Source organism: Hyperolius riggenbachi, chromosome 1 (genome assembly GCF_040937935.1).
Source record: "Hyperolius riggenbachi isolate aHypRig1 chromosome 1, aHypRig1.pri, whole genome shotgun sequence".
NCBI classification, from domain to species: Eukaryota; Metazoa; Chordata; class Amphibia; order Anura; family Hyperoliidae; genus Hyperolius; species Hyperolius riggenbachi.
Window position 1 is genome coordinate 7,728,887 of NC_090646.1, and position 24,243 is coordinate 7,753,129.

Sequence of the window (24,243 nt, forward strand, 5' to 3'; positions counted from 1 at the left end):
GCAGTGGTTAGTGTAGCTTAGATGCAGACAGCTCAGGGGAGTAAGACGTTTCTGGACAGTGGATGCACCAGGTTTAGCATAATTATTTTTTACCTGGTTTTTGCCCTTTAAACCTAGGTGCGTCTTATGGTGCCGAGTGTCTTATAGTTCGAAAAATACGGTATATAGTGCAGAACATTGCACTACACTGAAAAGTCTATGCACCGTTCACAGTGCACGGGCAGCTTTGAGGTGTAACGTGCTGCAATAGGCTAAAGAAGTGTAGAATTGCACTATTCTATTGCAGAATGTTAGCAAACCCTGCAGCAGGTGGTGAATATAAAAAATCATTAGTATTATTCGAATACTTCCATGTTTGAAAGAGCGCATGCACCAGTAAAAGCGCGATGAGGAAAATGTACTCCAAGATTCTGGCAAATAGATTGTTTTATATATTGCCGAGTTTAATTGCCCCAGATCAGGTGAGTTTTATTAAAGGCCACCAAGCATAAGACCACAATAGAAGGGTCATTAATGCAATTCATTATCTGGATTCCTGTCAGAGGCCTTCTGTGCTTCTAGCAGAGGAAGCGGAGAAGGCCTTTGACAGAGTCTACTGGGGTTTCCTGTCCATCTTCGGTTTACAGGGTAACATGCTGAGAGTGATTACGTCTCTAGATCAAACTCTTACAGCATGTGTCAATGTATAAGGCAGCCTCTCAAAACTGTTCACCATAACCAATGGCACCCAACAGGGTCACCACCCCATCCCCACTAATCTTCATCATGGCGATGTAAGCTCTGGCTGAATGAATTAGGATTAACCCACACATAACGGGATCTGACATCAATAACTCCTCACCAAAAAATTAGTTTGTTTACAGAAAATGTACTTTTAACTCAAATTAAACTGACCCAATCTCCTCTATAAAGTAAACATGGGAGACCCTACAATCTTGTTCAGCAACATCACTATACATATTGAACAAACTCAAATCTCTGCTTCTGGGTATTCATACTTCAGTTAAATTGAATCATCACATTTCAGCTAACTTCTCCTTCCCATGGCCCTCTCTCATGTTTCATAGGTATCAAAATTACAGAAAACACAAAAGACCTCTACATACATCTTCAAGAAAGCCCTCAAAACTCACCTTTTCACTCTGGCCTACTACCCCTCACAAGTGCTCTAAACCCACAGCTGAACTCTGGTCCCCTACCATTCGTGTCCTTACCTCTCCCTCTAGATTGTAAGCCTTTGGGCGGGGTCCTCCTCCTTTTGTGTCCTACCTGATCTTGCACCTCCATTACTGTGCACCCATGCTATGCATCTGAGTGAACCTAACTTGCCTAATCTCCATGCTCCCCTCCAGTGACTGACTAAGCATTACCTGGTACTCATACTGTGCTGTGTGATCTCCATGCTCCATCCAGTGACTAAGCATTACCTTGTACTCATACTGTGCTGTGTGATCTCCATGCTCCATCCAGTGACTAAGCATTACCTTGTACTCATACTGTGCTGTGTGATCTCCATGCTCCCCATCCAGTGACTAAGCATTACCTTGTACTCATACTGTGCTGTGTGATCTCTATGCTCCCCTCCAGTGACTAAGCATTACCGTGTACTCATACTGTGCTGTGTGATCTCCATGCTCCATCCAGTGACTAAGCATTACCTTGTACTCATACTGTGCTGTGTGATCTCCATGCTCCCATCCAGTGACTAAGCATTACCTTGTACTCATACTGTGCTGTGTGATCTCCATGCTCCCATCCAGTGACTGACTAAGCATTACCTTGTACTCATACTGTGCTGTGTGATCTCCATGCTCCCCTCCAGTGACTAAGCATTACCGTGTACTCATACTGTGCTGTGTGATCTCCATGCTCCCATCCAGTGACTAAGCATTACCTTGTACTCATACTGTGCTGTGTGATCTCCATGCTCCCATCCAGTGACTGACTAAGCATTACCTTGTACTCGTACTGTGCTGTGTGATATCCATGCTCCATCCAGTGACTAGGCATTACCTTGTACTCATACTGTGCTGTGTGATCTCCATGCTCCCCTCCAGTGACTAAGCATTACCTTGTACTCATACTGTGGTGTGTGATCTCCATGCTCCCCTCCAGTGACTAAGCATTACCTTGTACTCATACTGTGCTGTGTGATCTCCATGCTCCATCCAGTGTATGACTAAGCATTACCTTGTACTCATACTGTGCTGTGTGATCTCCATGCTCCATCCAGTGACTAAGCATTACCTTGTACTCATACTGTGCTGTGTGATCTCCATGCTCCATCCAGTGACTAAGCATTACCTTGTACTCATACTGTGCTGTGTGATCTCCATGCTCCATCCAGTGACTAAGCATTACCTTGTACTCATACTGTGCTGTGTGATCTCCATGCTCCATCCAGTGACTAAGCATTACCTTGTACTCATACTGTGCTGTGTGATCTCCATGCTCCATCCAGTGACTAAGCATTACCTTGTACTCATACTGTGCTGTGTGATCTCCATGCTCCCCTCCAGTGACTAAGCATTACCTTGTACTCATACTGTGCTGTGTGATCTCCATGCTCCCCTCCAGTGACTAAGCATTACCTTGTACTCATACTGTGCTGTGTGACCTCCATGCTCCATCCAGTGACTAAGCATTACCTTGTACTCATACTGTGCTGTGTGATCTCCATGCTCCATCCAGTGACTAAGCATTACCTTGTACTCATACTGTGCTGTGTGATCTCCATGCTCCATCCAGTGACTAAGCATTACCTTGTACTCATACTGTGCTGTGTGATCTCCATGCTCCCCTCCAGTGACTGACTAAGCATTACCTTGTACTCATACTGTGCTGTGTGATCTCCATGCTCCATCCAGTGACTGAGCATTACCTTGTACTCATACTGTGCTGTGTGATCTCCATGCTCCATACAGTGACTAAGCATTACCTGGTACTCATACTGTGCTGTGTGATCTCCATGCTCCATCCAGTGACTAAGCATTACCTTGTACTCATACTGTGCTGTGAGATCTGGTTTTCTTGTATACAGGTATTGTCATATTGCTGTATGTCACCCCTAAATATTGTCTGTAACCTAAATTAATATTCAGCACTGCGTAATATGTTGGCGCTTTATAAATACAATAAATAAATAAATAAAATAAATATTTACCTAATATATACCTAATTTTACCTACATACATTGCCCTCAGACCCCCCCCCCCCTTATCAATTCGCCAGCGCAATATTTACATCTGTTCTTCCCTGTAATAACCCACTGATCACCTGTCAATCACCTGTCAATCACCCATCAATCACCCCCTGTCACTGCCACCCATCAATCACCCCCTGGCACTGCCACCCATCAATCAGCCCCTAACCTGCCCCTTGCGGGCAATCTGATCACCGACACCAATTGATTGCCTGCAGATCCGACGTCAGATCACCTCCCAAGTGCAGTGTTTACATCTGTTCTCTACCCTAAACACCCACTAATTACCCCTCAATCACCCATCAATAACCCCTATCACCACCTGTCACTGTTACCCATCAGATCAGACCCTAATCTGCCCCTTGCAGGCACCCAATCACCCGCCTACACGCTCAGATTGCCTTCAGACCCCCCCTTATCAATTCGCCAGTGCAATATTTACATCTGTGCTTCCCTGTAATAACCCACTGATCACCTGTCAATCACCTGTCACTGCCACCCATCAATCACCCCCTGTCACTGCCACCCATCAATCACCCCCTGTCACTGCCACCCATCAATCAGCCCCTAACCGGCCCCTTGCGGGCAATCTGATCACCCACCCACACCAATAGATCGCCCGCAGATCCGACGTCAGATCACCTCCCAAGTGCAGTGTTTACATCTGTTCTCTACCCTAAACACCCACTAATTACCCATCAATCACCCCCTGTCACTGCTACCCATCAGATTAGACCCCTATCTGCCCCTAGGGCACTCAATCATCTGCCCACACCCTCAGACCCCAGCCCTGATCACCTCGCCAGTGCATTGCTTGCATCTATTCCCCCCTCTAATCACACCTTGAGACACTCATCAATCACCTCCTGTCACCCCCTAGCACACCTACCCATCAGATTAGGCCCTAGTTTGCCCCGTGTGGGCTCCTGATCACTCGGTCAAACCCTCAGATCCCCCTCAGACCCCCTTCTGATCACCTCCCCAGTGCATTGATTGCATCTATTTTCCCCTCTAACCACCCCCTGAGACACCCATCAATCACCTCCTGTCACCCCCTAGCACTCCTATCCATCAGATCAGGCCCAATACAACCTGTCATCTAAAAGGCCACCCTGCTTATGACCAGTTCCACAAAATTCGCCCCCTCATAGACCACCTGTCATCAAAATTTGCAGATGCTTATACCCCTGAATAGTCATTTTGAGACATTTGGTTTCCAGACTACTCACGGTTTTGGGCCCGTAAAATGCCAGGGCGGTATAGGAACCCCACAAGTGACTCCATTTTAGGAAAAAAAGACACCCAAGGTATTCTGTTAGGTGTATGATGAGTTCATAGAAGATTTTATTTTTTGTCAAAAGTTAGCGGAAATTGATTTTTATTGTTTTTTTTCCCACAAAGTGTCATTTTTCACTAACTTGTGACAAAATATAAAATCTTCTATGAACTCGCCATACACCTAACGGAATTCCTTGGGGTGTCTTCTTTCTAAAATGGGGTCACTTGTGGCGTTCCTATACTGCCTTGGCATTTTAGGGGCCCTAAACCGTGAGGAGTAGTCTAGAAAACAAATGCCTCAAAATGACCTGTGAATAGGACGTTGGGCCCCTTAGCGCACCTAGGCTGCAAAAAAGTGTCACACATGTGGTATCGCCGTACTCAGGAGAAGTAGTATAATGTGTTTTGGGGTGTATTTTTACACATACCCATGCTGGGTGGGAGAAATAACTCTGTTCAAGGGGAATATTGACATTCCTGCCATTCTTGCACTGTTAATGGCACAAGCCTTAAACCTGGTACAGTTGATCATTGGGTGACTGGGGTTCAATTTGAGAAAGGGGGTGGAGCCACAAACAGCCAATTAGATTTGTTTCATTCCAATGCAAATTATTGATGCCAAACACCGCAAAGCTCACAAACTTGTTAATTGAGTAATTGATTAATTGTGTGTGAGGGTTAGAAAAGTGAGCACAGCCAACACACGCCAAATACATAAGTGGGAAACACGGGGTCATAAGTAGGCGGAGACAAATACAAATTTTACTGGGAAAATGTAAACTGCAGCCATTCTTACACTATTTATTGTAGGGTTCTCAAACTTTGCACAGTTAATTACTGGGCGATTAGGATTAATATTCAGAAAAGTGGGTGGAGCCTACAAAAGGCAATCAAAAATTACCTATTGATTTTTCAGGGGAATATTTCATTGCTGCCATTCTTGCACTGTTAATGGCACAAGCCTCAAACCTGCTACAGTTGATCATTGGGTGACTGGGATTTAAATTGATAAAAGGGGGTGGAGCCACAAACAGACAATCCTATTTGTTTCATTTTAATGCAGGTTATGGATGCCAAAAACCGCAAAGCTCACAAACTTGGTCATTGAGTAATTGAGTAATTTTGTGTTAAGGTTAGGAAAAGTGGGCGCAGCCAACATTAGCCAAATACTTAATCGGGCAATACTGTTAATGGCACAAGCTTTAAACCTGGTACAGTTGGTCATTGGGTTACTGGGGTTCAAATGTAGACAAAGGGGTGGAACCACAAAGCCAATCAGATTTGTTTAATCTCAATGCAAATTATTGATGCCAAAGACCGCAAAGCGCACAAACTTGGTCATTGAGTAATTGAGTGTTAGGGTTAGAAAAAGTAGGCGGAGCCAACACCAGCCAAATACATACCCGAACAATGTCAGGAAATCAGTGGGTGGAGAAATATACAAATTTCATTGGGAAAATGTAAACTGCAGCCATTCTTACACTGTTAATGGTAGGGTTCTCAAACTTTGCTCAGTTGGTCACTGGGTGACTGGAATTAATATTCAGAAAGTGGGTGGAGCATACAAAAGCCAATCAAAATCCACCTATTGATTTTTAAGGGGAATATTTAATTGCTGCCATTCTTGCACTGTTAATGGCACAAGCCTCTTGCACTGTTAATCACCTGTACATGGTACAGTTGGCCATTGGGTGATTGGGGTTCAATTTCAGAAAAGGGGTGGAGCCACAGCCAATCAGATTTATTTTATTTCAATGCAAATTATTGATATCAAAGACCGCAAAGCTCACAAACTTTGTCATGAAGTAATTAAGTAATTGTGTGTTAGGGTTAGGAAAAGGGGCGGGGCCACTGGCATAATAATAAGGGATGTGACCCCCGCTGCTGCGGGAAGTTTGGGAACCCTGCCATGTTAAAAATTTAGTTGTTGGCACCGCCCACTTTTTCTAACCTTGACATACAATCACTCAATTATGAAGTTTATCAGCTTTGGGGTCCTTGGTATCAATACTTTGTATATTCCCATTTAAAAATAAACAAATCTTATTGTCTGTTTGTGGCTCCGCCCCCTTTCTGAGTTTGGACCCTAGTCACCCAGTGACCAACTGTACCAGGTTTGATGCATCTGCTTTTAACAGTATAAGAGAATGGTAGCAGCTTAAACATTCCCTTTGAAAATCGAAAGGCAAATTTTTATTGGCTGTTTTAGGCTCCACCCACCTTGCAAAATCTTAATCTCAGTTACCCAATGACCAACTGTGCAAAGTTTGAGAACCCTGCTATTAAAGATGTAAGAATGGCTGCAGTTTATATTTTCCCAGTAAAAGCTGTTTTTGACTCCACCCACTTTTTGTGACCTTGACACACAGTCACTCAGTGACCACGTTTGTGAGCTTTCAGGTTCCTGGCATCAAAAATGCGTGAATGGAAGCCGTTTATCCACCAAGGAAATCTGATTAGCTGTATGTGGCCCCGCCCCTTTAGTGAATTTGGACTCCAGTCACCCAATGACGACTGTAGCAAGTTTGAGAAGAAGGGGTCACACTTACCGGCTTTTGTACGCGTTTTGTGCACAGAAAAACTGACTTCAACTGAGAACTCATGTTAATCAATAAGCAAGGTCACACTTTAAAGGAAATGTCCAAGCAAAATAAAAAAATGAGTTTCACTTACCTGGGGCTTCTCCTGGTTCATTGCGTAAAAATTTACGCATTGAACCAGTAACGCGTAAAAATGCATGTGTTAATGTTCCTGCACTAGCGGGAATGCGTAAAAATGTACGCAATGCGTCCCGCCGACCTCCGAGGTCGCCAAGCTGCCAGCGGGGGACTGGAGCAGCAGTGAGTGACTACGAGGGCACAGGATGGCTGCATGGGGCTGGGAGAATCCCCAGGTAAGTGAAACTCATTTTTTTATTTTGCTTGAACCTTCCCTTTAATGCAGATTCACATGCAGAAAAAAAAATGACATCTTGCGCAATTTGTCAGTTTTCTCTATAATTTACATTAGCTGCTGTAAGGCAGGGGTCACACTTGTCTTTCAGTTTCTGCAAAGTGTAGAAACTGAAAGACAAGTGTGACCCCTGCCTGAAGCCTCTGCCATTAACAGTGTAAGAATGGCAGCAGTTTAAATATTCCCCTTGAAAATCAATAAGTGAAATTTGATTGGCTGTAGTAGGCTCCACCCATTTTCTTGAATCTTAATCGCATTTACCCAGTGACCAAGTGTGCCAAGTTTGAGAACCCTGCGATTAACAGTCTAAGAATGGCTGAAGTTTACATTTTCCCATTTAAAATGAACGGCTGAAATGTGATTGGCTGTTTTATGCTCCGCCCACTTTTCCTGGATTTGTAACCTCGGTCACCAAGTGACCACCTGTGCCAAGTGTGGGGAATGTGGCTTGATTACTGTGAGAATGGCAGCCTTTTACATTTTTTCCATTGACTTGAATGGGTTAAATCTGATTTGCTGTTTGTAGCTCCGCCCAGGTGTGCAAGGGGGGCTGCGAGACCCCCAGAACATATCATCCCAGGTAGTAAGGGATCTGTATACCAAGTTTCGTCCAAATCGGTCAAGCCGTTTTCGAGTGATCGCGGCACATACACACACACACACACACACACACACACACACACACACACACACACACACACACACACACACACACACACACACACACACACACACACACACACACACACACACACACACACACACACACACACACTACACACACACACACACACACACACACACACACACACACACACACACACACACACACACACACATACACATCCGATTTTATATATATAGATTAACTTACCTAGGAACAGTCATACAGGTATATTCCTGGAACTTCTTTACAAGTCGGGAAATAATGTTGACTATGTCCCTTTTCACTCTGCTCCTCAAGGATTGGCTGTATCCACCATCTGCTGACACTGCAACACTGGTGGCGTAGCATGCAGCACAACATTATGAGATAACCAAGACACCATATAACATCCTGGCTCTGTAATGGAACATATTGGTTTCAATATGGACAGGGCCGGATTTGTACTTTTTACTGCCCAAGGCCACTGTGACCAGCCACCCCCCTTTAGTATAGGTAGCCAGATGACCCCTCCCCCTTTCCCTCTAGAATAGGTAGCTTGATGACCCCTCCCCCTCAAGTATAGGTAGCTAGGTGACTCCCTTAATCCCTCCCTTTCCCACCTTTCAGTATAGGTAGCCAGTTCGCCTCCACACCGCAGTAGCCATCAGTGTCACCTCTCCGCTCATCTCCAGTGCAGAAACTTCCTCTTCTCCTCAGTCTCCACCACTTGCTGCTGTACATCTGTCTCTTCAACCAGCATCTCTCTGTGACTTGCCGGCATGTTACCAGCGAGTCAAACGGGAAGAGGAGGCTTCTATGCTGGAGACGAGTGGAAATGTGAGCGACTGGCGGATGCTATTCCACATTCATGTTATTCTATTCCGCTTGCAACTCTGCAATGCTGGCCAAGTTCATAACCGACGGCCACAACGCCAACGTGCAGAGAGAGCAGGGAGGCCGCTGCACAGGTGGCTGCAACAAACAAAAGTGACCGCCACTCAAGAACTATAAAAGTACAAACTTTTTTGGATCACTCAAAGCACTTCCCAAACCCACTGAATTCCCCTCACCCAATAACCTCCCCCCATAAAATTGCTGCATAGGCCAACATGACAGGAACGCTTCACACCAACCACACACCAGCACTGAACCACAATCATACAATCAAGATCGGCCGATCTTTTAAATTGCACTAATGCGGAACTGTCGGATGCACTGAAAGACCATGTGCTCCGGACCTGCTATTCACACTCTTCTGGTACCAATAAGTCCACTTGGATTTGTGAAATTATCCATACTACTTCATAATTGGGCAATTGCCTGTTGCTTCAAACACAGTCCTTGATGGAACCAAAACATCCATTTACACTGTAGAGCAGCGGCTGCACCAACAACAACAGCCATAGACGACCTCAATAGAACCTATATATACACTTGTAAAGGGAATACCGTTTTCCAACATCCGCGCTGCGGACACATAAACTTTTACCTTCTCCTCCATGTGTTTGGTATCTTGCAGCGAAGTTGCGACGTCCCGCAACACCCAGGTCCCTGGTTACGGCTGGCCCAGAGCAAACATCCTGGCTCTCATCTACGTGTGTCATGAAGGAGCGTCCTATCGGCCATCTGCAGCTAGCCACGCCCACATACGCGTTACGCCCACGTCACGTGGGCTTCTTCAGTGTGATGACGCTGTGGTGGCTGGCAGCAGAGTGCCATGGTCAGGCACTCGCCTGATCTCCCTGCACCGCAGCATTAGCAAGCTTGCAAATGCTGCACCAGTTTAGCCTGCAGCTTTGGTGCCCTTGCTCCTGTGGTGCCCTAGGCCATGGTCTATAAGGCCTTGGCCTAAATCTGGCCCTGAATACGGGTTTCTGTCACAGGAAGTGGGCATCAGAGAGCCTCTTTTATGGTGCATTTTGCCACCAAGAATTACATTAAATGCACATCTACACAGGTAGCTACAAAGCTTGAATTATGCAATAGTTTTTAGTGTGAAACTGGCCTAAGGGTCAACTCACTTTGATTTCTTTGTTTTATGTATAGATTTATTTTTTTTGTTTTTTGTTTTTTTAGATTAGTTATGGAGCTAGAGACAGTTTATTAAGCGACAGAAGGGAGTTTCCAAATCTTTTCCGCATGGTTCCAGATGATGATATGCAATGTGTTGTTATTGTGAAGCTGCTGAAGAGGATGAGGTGGAACTGGGTTGGCATCATTACATTTGATGATGAGTACGGAGAACGGGAGCTCCAACAACTCAGCAGAATTCTGGCAAATCACGGAGTTTGTATTGAATTCAAAATTCTGGTGTCCAGAGAGAATGTTGACGAAATTCCTGTTAGTTTACAGAAATCCACGGCTGAAGTTATCATTTTGGCCGGCTCAGCTACCAGAATATGCTATGAATTCTTACGCAATACTCGTCCCTATCACATTGATAAGACATTCATTTTGTTTGACTCTTGGGCACAAGAAGAAGGGCATCAGTATTACAGTAATTGTAATTTGGTGTTTAAATCTGTCTATTTTCCCATTCCAGGATTGCTGGAATATTTATACAGGACAAATCCGTTCTCCCACCAGCCAGATGACCCACTGAGGGATGACATTCTCATTACGTATTATAAATGCTATTCCAGAGACAAATTAAAAAATTACTTTATTGCACCTTTAGTACCATTTCCTGTTCACAAATGCACTTTGGAGACAATGAACAAAACTCAATATGTTTTTAAAGATGATGCAAGCCCCCACAGAGTATATATGGCAGTCTACATATTGGCTCAGGCATTGCACAATGTGTATGTTTATTTAAAGATGAATAAAACAGAAATGGCAACACAATTACACAGAATGAAGCATAAGGTCAGTGTGTCCAATATACAGAAGGCCTCCACCTCATGGCTTCCAGTGTGCCCAGGCAAGAGAGGTTTTCTTAGGGCCCTTCACTTCAAAAAACATATCACAACCATTTTACATGTACATTGTGGTGTTCATTTTCCTATAGTGATTTTTTTTTTTTTCATTTTGTAATTGCCAGCTTGCATGGTTCTTGATATAATCATGTTTTGTTACCGACAGCTTCACGGCACAAACGTGGCGAGTGGAAAAACTGAGGGTTGTGCAATCAAAATGCAGTAAGATAGCACTTGTAGATGTGCTTCCCAGCAGGGCCGTGCAGAGGGTCCTTAAGTGGTGGGTGCTCAAATTTCAAAAAGGGGCCTGGCAATGTCTTCCCCCACATGCCCCCCCCCCTCCTCGTTTCTGGATAGGGGGGTATTGGTGGTCATGTGGGTGCTGAATGCAGATGCTGGATGCCATGTGGGTTCTGTGTGTGAGTACAGAGTGTCATGTGGGTGCTGGCTATGGTTGCGTATCGAGTGTCATGCGGGTGTTGATTGCAAGTACTTAGTGCCATGTAAGATCTGGGTGCATGTACTGTGCTGAATTGGGTGCTGAATATTGGTGGGATTGTTGTGGGTGCAGGGGGTGGGAGATCACTGTAGGTACTGCTATGAATGGCATAGTTAATGCTAGGGGAGGTAGAGGTTAGTGTGGTTTCTGGGGGAGGTAGAGCTCAGTGTGGGTGCTGGGGGAAGGGTAGGTAACTGTGGGTGCTGGGGGGAGTAACTGCGGGTGCTGTGGAAGGTAGAGGTCAGTATGAGTGCTGGAGGAAAGGGAGGTCACTGTGGGTCCTTTGGGGGAAGTCACTGTGGGTCTTGGGGGAGGTAGAGGTCATTGTGGGTGCTGGAGGAAGGGGAGGTCACTATGGGTGCTGCTGTGAATGGCATAGTTGCTGCTAAGGAAGGTAGAGGTCAGTGTGGGTGCTGGGGGAAGGGTAATTCACTGTAGGCGCTGTGGAAGGAAGAGATCAGTATGGGTGCTGGAGGAAGAGGAGGTGACTATGGGTGCTGGGATAGTCAGTGTAGTTACTGGAGGAGGGAGTGGATGCTGGGTGTTGGGAGAGGCCATTGTGGGCACTGGCAATGGGAGAGATCACTGTAGGTGCTGCTTTTGGGATGGGAGGTCCCTGTGGGTGCTGCAGGGAACAGGAGGGTAGCCACTGGGGGAGGGAAAGGTCACTGTGGGTGCTAGGTGATGTGATGGGAGATATCACTGTGGGTACTGGGGGGGGGGGGGAGATCAGTATGGGTCCTAGGTGGAGGGAGAGGTCACTGTGGGTGCTAGATGGAGGGAGAGGTCACTGTGGGTGCTAGGTGGAGGGAGAGGTCACTGTGGGTGCTAGGTGATGGGAGTGGTCACTGTGGGAGGGGTAGGTTAGTGTGGGTGCTGGGGTAGGCAGGATCACTGCTAGAGCTGGGGAGAGAGAGGTCACTGTGGGTGCTAGGTAAAGGGAGAGGTCACTGTGAGTGCTAGGGGAGGGAGAGGTCACTGTGGGTTCTAGGTAGATGGAGAGGTCACTGTGTGTGCTAGGGGAGGGAGTGGTCACTGGGTACTAGGTGGAGAGAGAGGTCACTGTGGGTGCTAAGGGAGGGAGAGGTCGCTGTGGGTGCTAGGGGAGGGAGAGGTCACTGTGGGTGCTAGGTGGATTGAGAGGTCACTGTGGGTGCTAGGGGAGGGAGTGGTCACTGTGGGTACTAGGTGGAGGGAGAGGTTGCTATGGGTGCTGGGGGAGGTAGAGGTCAGTATGGGTCCTAGGTGGAGGGAGAAGTCAGTATGCCACACTTGGATTCCTGTCTGGGCCTTTTCACTTGAAAGTGTCCCAGGCGGGGGCGGAGCTTCCCGCGGGTGGGCGGGGCTTATCGTGGTCGGGGGCGGAGCTTATTTTGCGCGGCGAGAGGGGCCTTTTTTGAAGATTTTAAAGGGGGGGGGGGGTGCCTGGGCACCCAGAGCACCCCCCTCTGCACGTGCCTGTTTCCCAGGGGAAAGGGCTTCTAACTGAACAAGGGAAAAATGTAGCTGAGCTCATCAAACTACTACATGATGTAAAAAGAGGTCATCTACAATCCAAGTCCTACTAATCCTACTAATATAATAAATGGGAAAGTTCGGATGTTTGGATGTTTGGATGTTTGGATGTTTGGATGTTTGTTACTCGATCACGCAAACATGGCTGAACGGATTTGAATGAAATTTGGCACACACATAGTACATTACCTGGAATAAAGTATAGGATACTTTTTATTCCCATAACCAAAAAGGGGGCGGAGACAAATACAAATTTCACTGGGAAATGTAAACTGCAGCCATTTTTACACTGATAATGGTAGGGTTCTCAAACTTTGCACAGTTGGTCACTGGGTGACTGGGATTAATATTCAGAAAGGTGGGAGGAGCCTACAAAAGCCAATCATAATTCACCTATTGATATTCAAGGGAAATATTTACATTGCTGCCATTCTTGCACTGTTAATGGCACAAACCTCAAACCTGGTACAGTTGATCATTGGGTGACTGGGGTTCAATTTTAGAAAGGGGGTGGAGCTAAAAACAGCCAATTAGATTTGTTTCATTCCAACGCGAATTAATGATGCCAAACACCGCAAAGCTCACAAACTTGGTAATTGAGTAATTGATTAATTGTGTGTGAGGGTTAGAGAAGTGGGTGCAGCCAACACCAGCCAAATACATAATCGGGCAATACCGGGTCATCAGTGGGCGGAGACAAATACACATTTCACTGAGAAAATGTAAACTGCAGCCATTCTTACACTGTTAATGGTAGGGTTCTCAAACTTTGCACAGTTGGTCACTGGGTGACTGGGGTTAATATTCAGAAAAGTGGGTGGAGTCTATAAAAGCCAATCAAAATTAACCTATTGATTGTCAAGGGAAATATTTACATTGCTGCCATTCTTGCACTGTTAATGGCACAAGCCTCAAACCTGGTACAGTTGGTCATTGGGTGACTAGGGTTCAATTTTAGAAAGGGGTGGAGCCAAAATAAGCCAATTAGATTTGTTTCATTCCAATGCAAATTATTGATGCCAAACACCGCAAAGCTCACAAACTTGGTAATTGAGTAATTGATTAATTGTGTGTTAGGGTTAGGAAAAGTGGGCGCAGCCAACACCAGCCAAATACATAATTGGGCAATACCGGGTCATCAGTGGGCGGAGACAAATACATATTTCGCTGAGAAAATGTACACTGCAGCCATTCTTACACTGTTAATGGTATTGTTCTCAAACTTTGCACAATTGGTCACTGGGTGACTGGGGTTAATATTCAGAAAAGTGGGTGGAGCCTACAAAAGCTAATCAAAATTCGCCTATTGATTTTCAAGGGGAATATTTAATTGCTGCCATTCTTGCACTGTTAATGGCACAAGCTACTTGCACTGTTAATCACCTGTACGTGGTACAGGTGGACATTGAGTGATTGGGGTTCAAATTCAGAAAAGGGGTGGAGCCAAATCCAATCAGATTTATTTTATTTCAATGCAAATTATTGATGACAAAGACCGCAAAGCTCACCAACTTGGTCATTAAGTAATTGAGTAATTGTGTGTTAGGGTTAGGAAAAGTGGGCGGAGCCAACACCGGCCAAATACATACCCGGGCAACGCCAGGGGTCCAGCTAGTATTATAAATGGGAAAGTTCGGATGTTTGGATATTTGGATGTTTGTTACTCGATCACGCAAAAATGGCTGAACGGATTTGAATGAAATTTGACACACACATAGTACATTACCTGGAATAAAGTGTAGGATACTTTTTATTCCCATAACCAAAAAGGGGGCGGAGACAAATACAAATTTCACTGGAAAATGTAAACTGCAGCCGTTCTTACACTGTTAATGGTAGGGCTCTCAAACTTTGCACAGTTGGTCGTTTGGTGACTGGGATTTATATTCAGAAAGGTGGGAGGAGCCTACAAAAAACAATCATAATTCACCTATTGATTTTCAAGGGGAATATTTACATTGCTGCCATTCTTGCACTGTTAATGGCACAAGCCTCAAACCTGGTACAGTTGATCATTGGGTGACCGGGGTTCAATTTCAGAAAGGGGGGTGGAACCACAAGCAGCCAATTAGATTTGTTTTATCACAATGCAAATTATTGATGCCAAACACCGCAAAGCTCACAAACTTGGTAATTGAGTAATTGATTAATTGTGTGTGAGGATTAGAAAAGTGGGCGGAGCCAACACCAGCCAAATACATAAAACGGGGTCATAAGTGGGCGGAGACAAATACAAATTTTACTGGGAAAATGTAAACTGCAGCCATTCTTACACTGTTAATGGTAGGGTTCTCAAACTTTGCACAGTTAATAACTGGGTGACTGGAATTAATATTCAGAAAAGTGGGTGGAGCCTACAAAAGCCAATCAAAAATTACCTATTGATTTTTCAGGGGAATATTTCATTGCTGCCATTCTTGCACTGTTATTGGCACAAGCCTCAAACCTGGTACAGTTGATCATTGGGTGACTTGGGTTTGAATTGATAAAAGGGGGTGGAGCCACAAACAGCCAATCTTATTTGTTTCATTTTAACGCAGGTTATGTATGCCAAAAATCGCAAAGCTCACAAACTTGGTAATTGAGTAATTTTGTGTTAGGGTTAGGAAAAGTGGGCGCAGGCAACACCAGCACAACACAAATACATAATCGGGCAATACCGGGTAATCAGTGGGCGGAGACAAACAGACATTTCACTGAGAAAATATAAACTGCAGCCATTCTTACACTGTTAATGGTGGGGTTCTCAAACTTTGCACAATTGGTCACTGGGTGACTGGGATTAATATTCAGAAAAGTGGGAGGAGCCTACAAAAGCTAATCAAAATTCACCTATTGATTTTCAAGGGGAATATGTAATTGCTGCCATTCTTGCACTGTTAATGGCACAAGCCTTAAACCTGGTACAGTTGGTCATTGGGTGACTGGGGTTCAAATTTAGACAAAGGGGTGGAGCCACAAACAGCCAATCAGATTTGTTTAATCTCAATGAAAATTATTGATGCCAAAGACCACAAAGCACAGAAACTTGGTAATTGAGTAGGTGTGTGTTAGGGTTAGAAAAAGTAGGCGGAGCCAACACCAGCCAAATACATACCCAAACAATGTCAGGAAATCAGTGGGTGGAGAAAAATACAAATTTCATTGGGAAAATGTAAACTAAAGTCATTCTTACAATGTTAATGGTGGGGTTCTCAAACTTTGCACAGTTGGTCACTGGGTGACTGGGATTAATATTCAGAAAAGTGGGTGGAGCCTACAAAAGCCAATTAAAATCCACCTATTGATTTTTAAGGGGAATATTTTATTGCTTCCATTCTTGCACTGTTAATTGCACAAGCCTCTTGCACTGTTAATCACCTGTACCTGGTACACTTGGCCATTGGGTGATTGGGGTTCAAATTCAGGAAAGGGGTGGAGCCACAGCCAATCAGATTTATTTTATTTCAATGCAAATTATTGATGCCAAAGACTGCAAAGCTCACAAACTTGGTCATTAAGTAATTGTGTGTTAGGGTTAGGAAAAGTGAGCGAAGCCAAAAACTTCCAAATACATACCCGGGCAATGCCGGGCGTCCAGCTAGTATTATAAATGGGAAAGTTTGGATGTTTGTTACTTGATCACGCAAAAATGGCTGAACGGATTTGAATGAAATTTGGCACACACATAGTACATTACCTGGAATAAAGTATAGGATACTTTTTATTCCCATAACCAAAAAGGCCCCCTTTTTGTCTCTGCCCCAGAGACAAATACAGATTTCACTGGGATGGTAGGGTTCTCAAACTTTGCACAGTTGGTCACTGGGTGACTGGGATTAATATTCAGAAAGGTGGGTGGAGTCTATAAAAGCCAATCAAAATTAACCTATTGATTTTCAAGGGGAATATTTACATTGCTGCCATTCTTGCACTGTTAATGGCACAAGCCTCAAACCTGGTCATTGGGTGACTGGGGTTCAATTTGAGAAAGGGGGGTGGAGCCACATACAGCCAATTAGATTTGTTTCATTCCAATGCAAATTATTGATGCCAAACACCGCAAAGCTCACAAACTTGGTAATTGAGTAATTGATTAATTGTGCGTTAGGGTTAAACAAGTGGGCACAGCCAACACCAGCCAAATACATAAGCGGGTGACGCCGGGTCATAAGTGGGCAGAGACAAATACAAATTTCACTGGAAAATGTAAACTGCAGCCATTCTTACACTGTTAATGGCAGGGTTCTCAAACTTTGCACAGTTGGTAACTGGGTGACTGGAATTAATATTCAGAAAAGTAGGTGAAGCCTACAAAAGCCAATCACAATTAATTTATTGCTTTCAAAGACAAATATTTAATTGCTACCATTCTTGCACTGTTAATGGCACAAGCCTCAAACCTGGAACAGTTGGTCATTGAGTGACTGGGGTTCAAATTCAGAAAAGGGGGTGGAGCCAAAAACAGCCAATCAGATTACAGAGGTGCCAAGTGTAGATTGGACCCCTAGCTGTGTGATACTCTGTTTGTTTATTGTCCGATGAAGCGGGATTGCGCCCATGAAACGCGTTGCCAGATTTGTTTCACCTCAATGCAAATTATTGATGCCAAAGACTGCAAAGCTGAAAAAACTAGTTCATTGAGTTCTAGAAAAAAATTATGTGCTAATGTTAGAAAAAGTGGGCGGAGCCAAAAACAGCCAAATACATACCCGGGCAACGCCGGGCCATAAGCTAGCATTATAAATGGGAAAGTTTGGATGTTTGGATATATGTAAAGAGAAGAACCAAGAGCCAAATATTGTGTCATCAGTGGGCGGAGACAAACAGACATTTCATTGAGAAAATATAAACTGCAGCCATTCTTACACTGTTAATGGTGGGGTTCTCAAACTTTGCACAATTGGTCACTGGGTGACTGGGATTAATATTCAGAAAAGTGGGAGGAGCCTACAAAAGCCAATCAAAATTCACCTATTGATTTTCAAGGGGAATATGTAATTGCTACCATTCTTGCACTGTTAATGGCACAAGCCTTAAACCTGGTACAGTTGATCATTGGGTTACTGGGGTTCAAATTCAGACAAAGGGGTGGAGCCACAAACAGCCAATCAGAGTTGTTTAATCTCAATGCAAATTATTGATGCCAAAGACCGCAAAGCTCACAAACTTGGTCATTGAGTAATTGTGTGTTAGGGTTAGAAATAGTAGGCGGAGCCAACACCAGCCAAATACATACCTAAACAATGTTAGGAAATCAGTGGGTGGAGAAAAATACAAATTTCATTGCGCAAATGTAAACTGCGGCCATTCTTACACTGTTAATGGTAGGGAACTCAAACTTTGCACAGTTGGTCACTGGGTGACTGGGATTAATATTCAGAAAAGTGGGTGGAGCCTATAAAAGCCAATCAAAATCTACCTATTGATTTTTAAGGGGAATGTTTAATTGCTGCCATTCTTGCACTGTTAATCACTTGTACCTGGTACAGTTGGCCATTGGGTGATTGGGGTTCAAATTCAGAAAAGGGGTGGATCCACATCCAATCAGATTAATTTTATTTCATTACAAATTATTGATGCCAAAGACCCCAAAGCTCACATACTTGGTCATTAAGTAATTGTGTGTTAGGGTTAGGAAAAGGGGGCATAGCCAACACTAGCCAAATACATACCCGGGCAACGCCGGGCGTCCAGCTAGTATAATAAATGGGAAAGTTTGGATGTTTGGATGTTTGTTACTCGATCACGCAAAAATGGCTGAACAGATTTGAATGAAATTTGGCACACACATAGTACATTACCTGGAATAAAGTTTAGGATACTTTTTATTCCCATAACCAAAAAGTGGGTGGAGACAAATACAAATTTCCCTGGCAAAAATGTAAGTAATATCCAACAAAAGCAAGATCTCCCATAAACACTGCACCACACCTGGTATAAGCAAAATATACAAATGAGCTTTATTGAAATATTCAATTACATGATAATATAAAAACAATTAAAACAAACATGTCCAGGCAACACTGCAAGTGTTGTAATAAGGACAGGGCAGTTTCTAGGCTAAATTTCACCCAGGGCGAAGGTGTAAAAATGGCCCCCCTACCGTGGAGCCAGGTATAGGTGCCCACAGCATAGGTTAGCTATGTAGGTGCCACCAGTATGTGTTAATTAGCTAGGTGCCTGCAGTATAGGTTAGATAGGTAGATGCCCACAGTGTAGGTTAGATAGGTAGGTGACTGCAGTATAAGTTAGATAGGTAGGTGACTGCAGTATAGTTTAGGTAGGTAAGTGACTACTGTATAGGTTAGATAGGTAGGTGCCAGTATAGGTTAGATAGGTAGGTGACTGCAGTATAGGTTAGGTAGGTAGGTAGGTGCTGCAGTATAGATTAGGTAAGTAGGTGCTGCAGTATAGGTTAGGTAGGTAGGTGCTGCAGTATAGATTAGGTAGGTGACTGCAGTATAGATTAGGTAAGTAGGTGCTGCAGTATAGGTTAGGTAGGTAGGTGCTGCAGTATAGATTAGGTAGGTAGGTGCTGCAGTATAGATTAGGTAGGTAGGTGCTGCAGTATAGGTTAGATAGTTAGATAGGTAGGTGCTGTAGTATAGATTAGGTAGGTAGGTGCTGCAGTATAGGTTAGATAGGTAGGTGTTGCAGTATAGATTAGGTAGGTAGGTGCTGCAGTATACGTTAGGTAGGTAGGTGCTGCAGTATAGATTAGGTGGGTAGGTAGGTGCTGATGTATAGATTAGGTAGGTGCTGCAGGTAGGTAGGTGCTGCAGTATAGATTAGGTAGGTAGGTGTTGCAGTATAGATTAGGTAGGTAGGTGCTGCAGTATAGGTTAGGTAGGTAGGTGCTTCAGTATAGATTAGGTGGGTAGAAAGGTGCTGCAGTATAGATTAGGTAGGTAGGTAGGTGCTGCAGTATAGGTTAGGTAGGTAGGTGCTGCAGTATAGATTAGATAGGTAGGTGCCCTGAAGTATAAATTAAGTAGGTAGTCAGGTGCTGCAGTATAGATTAGGTAGGTAGGTGCTGCAGTATAGATTAGGTAGGTGCTGCAGTATAGATTAGGTAGGTGCTGCAGTATAGATTAGGTAGGTAGGTGCTGCAGTATAGATTAGGTAGGTGCTGCAGTATAGATTAGGTAGGTGCTGCAGTATAGATTAGGTAGGTAGGTGCTGCAGTATAGATTAGGTAGGTGCTGCAGTATAGATTAGGTAGGTAGGTGCTGCAATATAGATTAGGTAGGTAGGTAGGTGCTGCAGTATAGGTTAGGTAGGTAGGTGCTGCAGTAAAGATTAGGCAGGTAGGTGCTGCAGTATAGATTAGGGAGGTAGGTGCTTCAGTATAGATTAGGTAGGTAGGTGCTGCAGTATAGGTTAGATAGGTAGGTGCCCTGCAGTATAAATTAGGTAGGTAGTCAGGTGCTGCAGTATAGATTAGGTAGGTATGTGCTGCAGTATAGATTAGGTAGGTAGGTGCTGCAGTATAGATTAGGTAGGTGCTGCAGTATAGATTAGGTAGGTAGGTGCTGCAGTATAGATTAGGTAGGTAGGTGCTGCAGTATAGATTAGGAAGGTAGTCAGGTGCTGCAGTATAAATTAGGTAGGTATGTGCTGCAGTATAGATTAGGTAGGTAGGTGCTGCAGTATAGGTTAGGTAGATAGGTAGGTGCTGCAGTATAGATTAGGTAGGTAGGTGCTGCAGTATAGGTTAGGTAGGTAGGTGCTGCAGAATAGATTAGGTAGGTAGTCAGGTGCTGCAGTATAGATTAGGTAGGTATGTGCTGCAGTATAGATTGGGTAGGTAGGTGCTGCAGTATAGGTTAGGTAGGTAGGTGCTTCAGTATAGATTAGGTGGGTAGGTAGGTGCTGCAGTATAGATTAGGTAGGTAGGTAGGTGCTGCAGTATAGGTTAGGTAGGTAGGTGCTGCAGTATAGATTAGGTAGGTAGGTAGGTGCTGCAGTATAGATTAGGTAGGTATGTGCTGCAGTATAGATTAGGTAGGTAGGTGCTGCAGTATAGATTAGGTAGGTGCTGCAGTATAGATTAGGTAGGTAGGTGCTGCAGTATAGATTAGGTAGGTAGTCAGGTGCTGCAGTATAAATTAGGTAGGTATGTGCTGCAGTATAGATTAGGTAGGTAGGTGCTGCAGTATAGGTTAGGTAGGTAGGTGCTGCAGTATAGATTAGGTAGGTAGGTGCTGCAGTATAGATTAGGTAGGTAGGTGCTGCAGTATAGGTTAGATAGGTAGGTGCTGCAGTATAGATTAGGTAGGTAGGTGCTGCAGTATAGGTTAGATAGGTAGGTGTTGCAGTATAGATTAGGTAGGTAGGTGCTGCAGTATACGTTAGTTAGGTAGGAGCTGCAGTATAGATTAGGTGGGTAGGTAGGTGCTGATGTATAGATTAGGTAGGTGCTGCAGGTAGGTAGGTGCTGCAGTATAGATTAGATAGGTAGGTGTTGCAGTATAGATTAGGTAGGTAGGAGCTGCAGTATAGGTTAGGTAGGTAGGTGCTTCAGTATAGATTAGGTCGGTAGGTAGGTTCTGCAGTATAGATTAGGTAGGTAGGTAGGTGCTGCAGTATAGGTTAGGTAGGTAGGTGCTGCAGTATAGATTAGATAGGTAGGTGCCCTGCAGTATAAATTAAGTAGGTAGTCAGGTGCTGCAGTATAGATTAGGTAGGTAGGTGCTGCAGTATAGATTAGGTAGGTGCTGCAGTATAGATTAGGTAGGTGCTGCAGTATAGATTAGGTAGGTAGGTGCTGCAGTATAGATTAGGTAGGTGCTGCAGTATAGATTAGGTAGGTAGGTGCTGCAATATAGATTAGGTAGGTAGGTAGGTGCTGCAGTATAGGTTAGGTAGGAAGGTGCTGCAGTATAGATTAGGCAGGTAGGTGCTGCAGTATAGATTAGGTAGGTAGGTGCTGCAGTATAGGTTAGGTAGGTAGGTGCTGCAGTATAGATTAGATAGGTAGGTGCCCTGCAGTATAAATTAGGTAGGTAGTCAGGTGCTGCAGTATAGATTAGGTAGGTATGTGCTGCAGTATAGATTAGGTAGGTAGGTGCTGCAGTATAGATTAGGTAGGTGCTGCAGTATAGATTAGGTAGGTAGGTGCTGCAGTATAGATTAGGTAGGTAGGTGCTGCAGTATAGATTAGGTAGGTAGTCAGGTGCTGCAGTATAAATTAGGTAGGTATGTGCTGCAGTATAGATTAGGTAGGTAGGTGCTGCAGTATAGGTTAGGTAGGTAGGTGCTGCAGTATAGATTAGGTAGGTAGGTGCTGCAGTATAGATTAGGTAGGTAGGTGCTGCAGTATAGGTTAGATAGGTAGGTGCTGCAGTATAGATTAGGTAGGTCGGTGCTGCAGTATAGGTTAGATAGGTAGGTGTTGCAGTATAGATTAGGTAGGTAGGTGCTGCAGTATATGTTAGTTAGGTAGGAGCTGCAGTATAGATTAGGTGGGTAGGTAGGTGCTGATGTATAGATTAGGTAGGTGCTGCAGGTAGGTAGGTGCTGCAGTATAGATTAGGTAGGTAGGTGTTGCAGTATAGATTAGGTAGGTAGGAGCTGCAGTATAGGTTAGGTAGGTAGGTGCTTCAGTATAGATTAGGTGGGTAGGTAGGTTCTGCAGTATAGATTAGGTAGGTAGGTAGGTGCTGCAGTATAGGTTAGGTAGGTAGGTGCTGCAGTATAGATTAGATAGGTAGGTGCCCTGCAGTATAAATTAAGTAGGTAGTCAGGTGCTGCAGTATAGATTAGGTAGGTAGGTGCTGCAGTATAGATTAGGTAGGTGCTGCAGGATAGATTAGGTAGGTGCTGCAGTATAGATTAGGTAGGTAGGTGCTGCAGTATAGATTAGGTAGGTGCTGCAGTATAGATTAGGTAGGTAGGTGATGCAGTATAGATTAGGTAGGTGCTGCAGTATAGATTAGGTAGGTAGGTGCTGCAATATAGATTAGGTAGGTAGGTAGGTGCTGCAGTATAGGTTAGGTAGGTAGGTGCTGCAGTAAAGATTAGGCAGGTAGGTGCTGCAGTATAGATTAGGTAGGTAGGTGCTTCAGTATAGATTAGGTAGGTAGGTGCTGCAGTATAGGTTAGATAGGTAGGTGCCCTGCAGTATAAATTAGGTAGGTAGTCAGGTGCTGCAGTATAGATTAGGTAGGTATGTGCTGCAGTATAGATTAGGTAGGTAGGTGCTGCAGTATAAATTAGGTAGGTGCTGCAGTATAGATTAGGTAGGTAGGTGCTGCAGTATAGATTAGGTAGGTAGTCAGGTGCTGCAGTATAGATTAGGTAGGTATGTGCTGCAGTATAGATTGGGTAGGTAGGTGCTGCAGTATAGGTTAGGTAGGTAGGTGCTTCAGTATAGATTAGGTGGGTAGGTAGGTGCTGTAGTATAGATTAGGTAGGTAGGTAGGTGCTGCAGTATAGGTTAGGTAGGTAGGTGCTGCAGTATAGATTAGATAGGTAGGTGCCCTGCAGTATAAATTAGGTAGGTAGTCAGGTGCTGCAGTATAGATTAGGTAGGTAGGTGCTGCAGTATAGATTAGGTAGGTGCTGCAGTATAGATTAGGTAGGTGCTGCAGTATAGATTAGGTAGGTAGGTGCTGCAGTATAGATTAGGTAGGTGCTGCAGTATAGATTAGGTAGGTAGGTGCTGCAATATAGATTAGGTAGGTAGGTAGGTGCTGCAGTATAGGTTAGGTAGGTAGGTGCTGCAGTATAGATTAGGCAGGTAGGTGCTGCAGTATAGATTAGGTAGGTAGGTGCTGCAGTATAGGTTAGGTAGGTAGGTGCTGCAGTATAGATTAGATAGGTAGGTGCCCTGCAGTATAAATTAGGTAGGTAGTCAGGTGCTGCAGTATAGATTAGGTAGGTAGGTGCTTCAGTATAGATTAGGTAGGTGCTGCAGTATAGATTAGGTAGGTGCTGCAGTATAGATTAGGTAGGTAGGTGCTGCAGTATAGATTAGGTAGGTGCTGCAGTATAGATTAGGTAGGTAGGTGCTGCAGTATAGATTAGGTAGGTAGGTGCTGCAGTATAGATTAGGCAGGTAGGTGCTGCAGTATAGATTAGGTAGGTAGGTGCTGCAGTATAGATTAGGTAGGTAGGTGCTGCAGTATAGGTTAGGTAGGTAAGTGCTGCAGTATAGATTAGGTAGGTAGTCAGGTGCTGCAGTATAGATTAGGTAGGTATGTGCTGCAGTATAGATTAGGTAGGTAGGTGCTGCAGTATAGAGTAGGTA

The 24,243-nt window shown here is 44.3% G+C and overlaps 1 protein-coding gene across 1 annotated transcript in view; it reads left to right on the top strand.

The window, feature by feature from the left end:
* Positions 1-11,222, top strand: part of LOC137503709 (vomeronasal type-2 receptor 1-like) — a 43,059-nt gene extending 31,837 nt beyond the window's left edge. The window contains exons 4-5 of the mRNA XM_068233633.1: positions 10,155-10,754; positions 11,163-11,222. Coding sequence (XP_068089734.1) covers positions 10,155-10,754; positions 11,163-11,222 — 660 coding nt within the window. The remainder of the gene's footprint in view (positions 1-10,154; positions 10,755-11,162) is intronic.
* Positions 11,223-24,243: the final 13,021 nt, after the last annotated feature.